Source organism: Tympanuchus pallidicinctus, unplaced genomic scaffold (assembly GCF_026119805.1).
Source record: "Tympanuchus pallidicinctus isolate F22 unplaced genomic scaffold, pur_lepc_1.0 scaffold3, whole genome shotgun sequence".
NCBI lineage: Eukaryota > Metazoa > Chordata > Aves > Galliformes > Phasianidae > Tympanuchus > Tympanuchus pallidicinctus.
In genome coordinates this window covers 101,741,399-101,749,284 of record NW_026294747.1, presented here as the reverse complement: position 1 = coordinate 101,749,284, position 7,886 = coordinate 101,741,399, and the positions used below count along the sequence as shown (strand labels likewise).

Sequence of the window (7,886 nt, the reverse complement as noted above, 5' to 3'; positions counted from 1 at the left end):
CTTTCAACTTAATTTCCTGCTCTCAAAGGAGATTTGGGATTTGCTCTTTTTTCTAACTGCCTCAGGATGGCAACTTCACCCAACGCCATCTCATGTGGGAGATGAGGGCCACAGAGATGACTGGCGGCCTGGAGCATCTCCCTTATGAGGAAAGGCTGAGGAACTGAGGGTTGTTCAGTGTGGAGGAGAGAAAAAGAGAATCTTATAAATGCTAATAAATACCTGATGGCTGGAGTCAGTGGATCAGGCCAGGTTTTTTTCAGCGGCGTGCAGCGACAGCACAAGGGCCAATGGTCAAAAACTGGAACATGGGAGTTCCTTATGGACATGAGGAAGAACTTCTTTACTGTGCAGGTGACAGAGCACTGAACAAGCTCCCCACAGAGGCTGTAGAGTCTCCTCTGGAGATATTCAAGACCCCCCCCAAACACTTTCCTGTGCAGCCCACCACAGAGAACCTGCCTTAGCAGCGGGTTGAACTAGACGACCTCCAAAGGCCACTTCTGACCCCTGCGATTCTGTGAGGACAAGCAGCCTGCTGCTCGGCTATGCCCCCCTTTTCTGCGACAGAGACCCTGCTCAGGGGCTGAAACGTGACGAGAACGATCGCACACCACCATCCCCTGCAACATTCCCTCTGCCAGGCGGCTGGGGCACAACAAGCCAGCCCTCCCGCGTCCCGTCCCGCCGCTCCGGAGCCGCCCTGCCGCCCTAAGGGGCTGCCGGAACCCTGGGTCAACGGAGGCGCGCTGGGCGGCCCCAGGCGGGACCCCATCGCCCTCTGCTGACCGCCGCGCGAAGAGCAGCGGGGCCCCTCGAGCCGAGGCCGGCGGCGGGCAGGGACGGGGCACGGATGGTGCAGCGACGGGGCAGCTCGGTGGTGACGAGGTGGGGCGGAATGGCCGCTCCATCCATGGTAGCCAGCTCGGCATGCGTGGCTCCCAGGAGAGCAGGGGCGTCTTATAGACAAGCCGGGCCCCGCGCCGCCCTCCCCGTCCCGGTAAGCGGCTTCCGTGCGAACTTCAGCGTACAGCCGGGAGGCGGGGAGGGAGGGAGAGGGGGAGCCCCGCTCCCCCCGAGGCGGGGCCCGGCCGCGGCCCCGCTGCGTCAGAGCTGTGCAAACACCGCCGCCGCTATTTAAGGGGCCGCGGCGGAGCAGCCCCTGACATCCCGCTTGGGTGCACGCCGGTCTCCCGCGGTCCTCCTCACTCCCGCCTCGGGGAAGGAAGGGAAGAAGGAAGGTAGGGAGCGGCACCTGGGCGCTGGGGGAGCAGCCGGCGTGGCGGGGAGCTGACAGCCGCCCTTCGCTGCTGTGCGTTGCGAGGGGCGGACGAACTTCGTTTCCCCCTTTTTCCGAAATGAAAAGGCGATGCTCGGTGCCGCGTTTCACATACGCGGGATAATTCGTGTGCCCTTTATAACGGGAAGTTGGCCGCCTCAGCACCGCTTCTCCTCTCAGCCCCATTTCCAGAAGTACTGTTTCAGGTGCCGTGCTCAAACTGTGCTGCTTCTCTGGGTTGTCTCATCCAATCTTTGCTTCTTTATGGAGATCGTAAAAAAATTGTTTTGCTTGAATTCTGGTTTAGATGAAGAAGAGTGCAGTTCTGGTGCACATCAATCCTGGTGCTGTTAAATCAGGTGATGGGGTGGTGTGAGACTTTGGGGTTTTCTTCTGTGGTGACACAACTTTGTTCCTTCCTCTCTTGCACCAGACAGCTTTTTCAGTGCTGAATTCCAAACCAAGAAGGGGTGGGAGAGTAAAGGCTCTTTGCAGAACGTGCCAAAATTGGTTATTTGTGATAACAGCAGACTGCAGTACAGCAGCAAAGCACGTGGCTGCCCCGCGAATTTTTGCAGAGCTGCATAGGTTTCCTTTAGTTGGTGCTGGAATGCAGCTTCCAAAACAGAAAAGAACTGCGTAAGGGGGGCACGGCGCATACACGAGGAAGGCTAAAACCAGTTTGCTGGGGCGTTATCTCTTCTTCCCGACAGATAGCGAACGCGTACCTTCTAGCTTAGTGCAGATCCCGCAGCTACCTGCATTCAAAGTTTCCTCAGAACCCAGCGCCTCCGAAGAAGACAGGGCTGGGTGTAAGGCTCAACGTGCTCCGTCTGGTCGTTCCGAGCGCCTGACGTGCCTTTCTCTCCCCAGCGATGTACGGCGGGATCTGCATCTGCGTGCTCCTCGCCGCGCTGTCGGTGAGCTCCCTCGGCCAGCAGCCCGCAGGCTCACACGATGGCAGCCCGCTGGTTGCCGAGCTCCAGCAGAGCCTGACAGAACCCCGCCGGCATTCCCGCTCACCCTCCTCGGCGGGGCCGCTGAAGCCCGCACCGCGGCTGGACGGCAGCTTGGAGCAGAGGGCGACCATCGGAGCGCTGCTGGCCAAGTACCTGCAGCAAGCCCGGAAAGGTACTGCTCGGCTGCTGCCTCTGTGGCGCGGCGCTTCCTTCAGAGATGCCCGCATCCTAACCCTGCCGTCATCTAGCACTAACTCCTGCATTCTTATAGGAGATAAGAAATAGATTTTGCCTGGCTATTCCTGAGTAGAGATCATTTTCTTTCCCACTTACTGTAAAACTAAGGGGGGGAAAAAAAAACCCAAACCTGTTTTTACATAGCAGTTGCTTTGGGACAGAATCTTGCAATTACTTAAAACCTCCCCAGCATTCAGTAATGGGATCGTGAAGCCCCAGTAAGGAACGGGAATCACAAAGCTTCACCTTTATTGTGTGATTTATTCTTTGCTTGAGGAAACAGTTGTGTTATGTATTTGAATTGAGTTACACCATGGGCAGCCTAATTGCTCTGACTACCAAGGGAGGAATGTGATGCAAATCTCAAGAAAAAAGGGTTGTACAGCTTGTGGGGTTATGTAGATGTTGTTTGCTTGCAATAGCTTCTCTCATCTATCCCCTGTACAACAGGGAAAGAGATTACAAGTTAGGATTACTTGGGCATACAGGGAGGGACAAATTAATTGACTACCAGCCCTGGAGTTTGTTTAGGATGGAATTCACTTGGTAAGTGAGAGTCCTCTTCTCTCCTGTCTCTCCACACAACTGTAATGCACATCATTTGCTTCTCTCCATAGCCTTGCTGCTGAGCTCTGTGCTAGGCAGCATCTCAGCTGTATTTTGGTGGAGCAATAAAGAGCTGCCACCTGCATTTTATGCATTACATGTGCTGCCACACACATTCATGCAGAGGAGGGCTGAATCAGAAACAACAGAAAAGCACTTCTGATGTATTTGGAGGGACTTCTCACACTGAATTCTCACAGTGCTGTATTTTAGCAGTTCACATGATCTAATAGAAAGACAATATAGATGCACAATTCCACAATTGTGTGAATTCCACGATTCGCTGTTACAGTTAAAGCTGTTAATAAATAAGAATCTTGCTGTAGGAGACAAAAGCCTACAAGGTCTTCCTTTCCTTTCTCTTGTGTAGCCACTACATTCTCTTTGAATACCTGGCTGACGTTTGTTTCCAAATAGCTTAAAGAGTTTAGACCTAGGATGTATTTTTGGTAAGCACTGATATGAAGGAGAATTGCCTGCATACACGTATGTATATTTTTAACCCTACAAAGTGACTCTTAGAGGATTATGGAATCATTGTGGCACGACTGAGCTAGCTGGGCACCAGTGTGTAGATGTACTTGCTGGTATGGAAGAGAGTCACTACGACAAAGCAATATTAATTTATAACAGTGCCAATCAATTGTTTTCCCATCAAAAAAATTATGTTCTCATTTCACGTGGAAGTTCAGAGCAATGCTTCAGAAATCTCTGCAGGACATTTACATCTGCTGTTTTAGCTTCTCTGAACACTCACTAGAAAATTCCATCTCAGAGGACACGGAGGCTGGGCATTTGCTAGCATTAGCAATGAGCAGTGATGGCATTTGCTCTTGTGGTTAATAGGAAGGCTTATTTTGGACAGTGAGAGTTAAATTTTCCCAGGAGGCTGGGGCTAGATGGCAGCCTTGTAGCCAGAATGCTACCACTCCTTGTATGTTGATGCTGAAGTATCCACGGGGACATCTCTGGTTATTTAAGGGAAAGTAATTAAGGTGCCCCTAGGGAATTTCTTAGGCTAGTTGTAACCCCTACCTTTCACTTAACTTCTACAGGCTTCCAGCATAAATCTGGCTCCATATCATTGAGAAGTGTGGCTGACACGTGCAGTTTGCTGTTCCCTAGGGAGCCCTTGCTCCCTTGCCAGACCAGAATAGCATCAGTGGAGTGTTTACAGCCCTCAGGTCACTGCAGGCTCCAACATCCAAGTGATGCTTTTGCAGTGTCTTAGCCCCGCCTGGTGCCAGAAAACCATTTTCATCAATATAACTTAGTATTTTGAGCTGTGTATGTGAATTTACATAGAGGTTAATGTGATTGAGGGTTTAATGGTAGACAAACATATTTTCATAGTTTGTTGTTGTGTTTTGTTTTGTGGTGGTTTGTTTATTTATTTATTTATTTATTTATTTGCTATCTTGTTTAAAATACCTAAAGCACGCTTGGTTTCTTTCTTTGGTACTTTTACCTCCATAAGCCATTAACAAAACAATGCCGTTGGTTTTGTTTTTAGATGAGTCATGGTTATTACAAATCATTACACTGTCACCAAGGGTTCCTCTAAAACTAATGACCTGTGTAGATTTGGATTTGTAAGCTTTGGTCTCCTTTTCCTTTTTGCTCAGTTCAAGCATTCTTCAAGCCTCAGTCCTCATTAACTGCTGCTTGTTGGACTTGTCCCTCTTCCTCACTCAAGGCTCATGCTCAATTTCATTACTGGCATGTGTCCATTTTGGCTTTCTTCCCGGAGCATAGGGAAAAATAATTTAACTTTCACTGCAATTGTAGTTACATAATGTGATGAAATCAAATTATCCTCCCCACAAATAATTTGAATCTTTTTGATGCCCTAAACAGGGGTGGGTGAAGGGCTGAAGCGAGGTCAAAGATCAGCATCCCATCCCACAGCGAAAAGTACTAGGAACATTTCAAAAAGCAGTGGAAAGGCCGCTGACGTAGTAAGAAACCCCGTGTGATTGCAGTAATAGACATCCCTAGCTGTGAATTCCAGACACAACTTCATGAATTTTGGGGCTATTCCCACTTTTTACTGAAGTGTTATTCTTAACTCTACCCCTCTTGTTACTTAGTTTGCACTGTAGGAGTTCCCAAGCTTGCATCTGTGGCTCTTCCTTCCCAGGAGCCAAAGAAGAGAGAAAATGGTCTGTATATTTTAAATTTAAAAGCATTGAAGTCACTTTCAGGACAATGCCACAGTGTTTCTAAGATGTTTTCCCCAATTATACAGCCCACGTAAATCCACTGTCATATGAAGTCAAGCAGTTTGAACTGCATCATGCAGGCATCTGCTAACAAATACAGAACAGATCAGAAATGGTTGGAAATGTGTCTGCTTTCTTACTTTCTTCTCTCACACTCTCTTTTCCTGTAGGTTCCACTGGGAGATTCTCTGTCCTAGGAAACAGGGTACAGAGCATTGATCCCACGCACAGGATAAATGACAGAGACTACATGGGCTGGATGGATTTTGGACGCCGCAGCGCTGAAGAATACGAGTACTCCTCCTAAAGAACAGCAAATGATAGCAACAGGAAAGAAATCACACTCCCATGTCTGTACAGAACGAGAAAAATTAATTTGTTGTCCTCTTTGAATCAGTGTTTTAAACTATATCATGTATTTGATGTAAATTTGTCTGTAAGACAATGCAATACATACATATGCAGAATTTTCCAGGAAAAATGTTTTCTTTCTTTTGTGGTTTCTCATACGCCGATATTCTATTAAAATGGTTTCACTTACCCCTTCTGGTCCTGTGGCCGCGTGTCGCTGGGTATCTCAATACACAGAGAGGCAGGAGAACACCTTCATCCTGCATATTATATTCCAGGTGTTACGTACTCAGACAATTGGGGTAATCTTGTGACACTCACAATAGCTGTGAACACTCTAAGGAGCCCTTGTCCAAACACCAACCCAGCAGCACAGCACTGCCAGAAAAGTCCTGCTGTCCTCACAGTGACCCAGCTGTGCAGAGCCGAGTGGTTGCAGTCTGTACCCACCAGGGCTAAAGGGAGAAGGAAAAGAGGAAGGACGCCAACGTGTCTCACCTCCTTGGTGTATTTATTTTGTACCGTGAACTAAATGTGGAAGTTCTGCTGATGGAATAAAGAGAACATTCCGTGTGGTGTGCAAGGCCTTCCTTCGGGGAGGGGCACAGAGAGCTGTACAGAGGATGATCCTGAGGGAAAAGGGGCGAGGTATCGGAGCCATCAGATCACAGGGTGTTAAAGAGGGGTGCTGGTGAGGGCACCGAGCACAGCAGGAGCGATAACATTTCAAGGAGCTGCTCTTAGCAGAAGCTGGGAGAGCAGACAGCACTGCAAAGATCTGTGTGTAAGAGACGCTTCAACAAGTGGTAGCAGAGAATTCTCCCTTTCTGTGGATCTCATCTTGAAAGCACAAAACTGCTTTCCCACACACGTTTTTCCTCCTCTCAAGCTCTTTCCAGACAGCCCCTTGCCAACCTCCTTCATCCAGCTTTTCTCAGCTCCTCTCCAAACACTAAAAATCTCAATAGCTGCATCATCTCCCCTGTCTTCTTCGCTGCCTGTGGGAAAACAGTCTGTACCACCTCTTTTTCTCAAGCAAGATATATATATATATATATATTTTTAACTGAAGAAAGATCAAATTTAGACAAATAATCTAAAAATGCATAGATTAAAGCATTTCCCAGGGGATTGTTTCTTTAAAAGTAACTTCACTGTCTTTCAGCTTATTGACAGGGGCATTCAAATAACATTTCAGACATTTCTGTCCCCTGCACATTGAGCTCTGTCGTATTGCGAGGTGGTGGGGAGTGGGTACAGATTTTATGTTACTGCTGAGGATGCTCTTATTAGGAAACAAATAAACAAACAAACAACCCCCACCTCCTTTTTTTTTTTCCTGTCTCATTTCCTACAGGCAGGAGAATGGAGGAATAAAGACATTTCATGCCATTGCTCTCCCTTTTGAAAGACACTACAGTTGGACCCTTCTGATCCCCAGCAGGTGAGCAAATTCCAGGTACAAAACAATGCTTCCACCCCTGCCAGACCACTAGCAAAATTGCCTCTGATACTACTCTAATACCATTCCAAGTTTGATTGTGTAAGCAGTTAGGAGAGCCCTGCTCTATTTTGCTTACCAGCCAACCTGCAGCATGATGGCTGTAAGGAAGCACACTGCCTGGGTGCTGGGGAGCCTCAGAGAAACCCCATTTCATTTCTCAGTCACCGTCCTGTTTGAATGGTTGTGCTGCAGCAGGGCTTCTTAAAAAACTGCACCTCCTCTCCTTGACCTCGGTGTGCTGCCCCAGCCCAGATCGTTAGGATCCCCCCCGAGTGCTCAGTGGTATTTCTGATTTGGGTCCTTGCTGGGGTGGATCATTTCCTTTCTTTTCTTGTCTCCAGGCTGAGGGCCTCAGCCACTCAGTGCAGGTGAATGGTGGCTCCACGCTGAGTGCTGAGATGTAACCACCAAAGGAAAGCACGTTTTGCACAGGGGCTAAATGGACACCGGCTTAATAGCAAACCAATAACTTTCTGCATTTAAAGTCTCTGTGGGTTTGATTTAATTGGTTCTGCTGCAGTTTTATCAATTAGGTTTCCAAACAGGTGCCAGGCACATCACTGTGAGCAGAGCAGCTCTTTGCAAACTCCACGTAAATGAACAGGGGAGAGCCTGGGGCCCTGCCTGCTCAGGGCTGAAAAGAGGCTGGATGAAGGGCAGCCGAGGTGAGACTCAGCCCCCATCTTCCATCCTTACTGCAGTGAGAGGAGCACTGCAGGGCCCAGCTC

General features: G+C 48.6%; 1 protein-coding gene across 1 annotated transcript; it reads left to right on the top strand.

Moving 5' to 3' along the window:
* Positions 1-1,106: 1,106 nt before the first annotated feature.
* CCK (cholecystokinin) lies at positions 1,107-5,844 on the top strand. Its single transcript, XM_052694321.1, has 3 exons — positions 1,107-1,241; positions 2,153-2,410; positions 5,474-5,844. The coding sequence occupies exons 2-3, from the start codon at positions 2,155-2,157 to the stop codon at positions 5,608-5,610; spliced, it is 393 nt and encodes a 130-aa protein (XP_052550281.1). The 5' UTR covers positions 1,107-1,241; positions 2,153-2,154; the 3' UTR covers positions 5,611-5,844.
* The last annotated feature ends 2,042 nt before the right edge of the window (positions 5,845-7,886 follow it).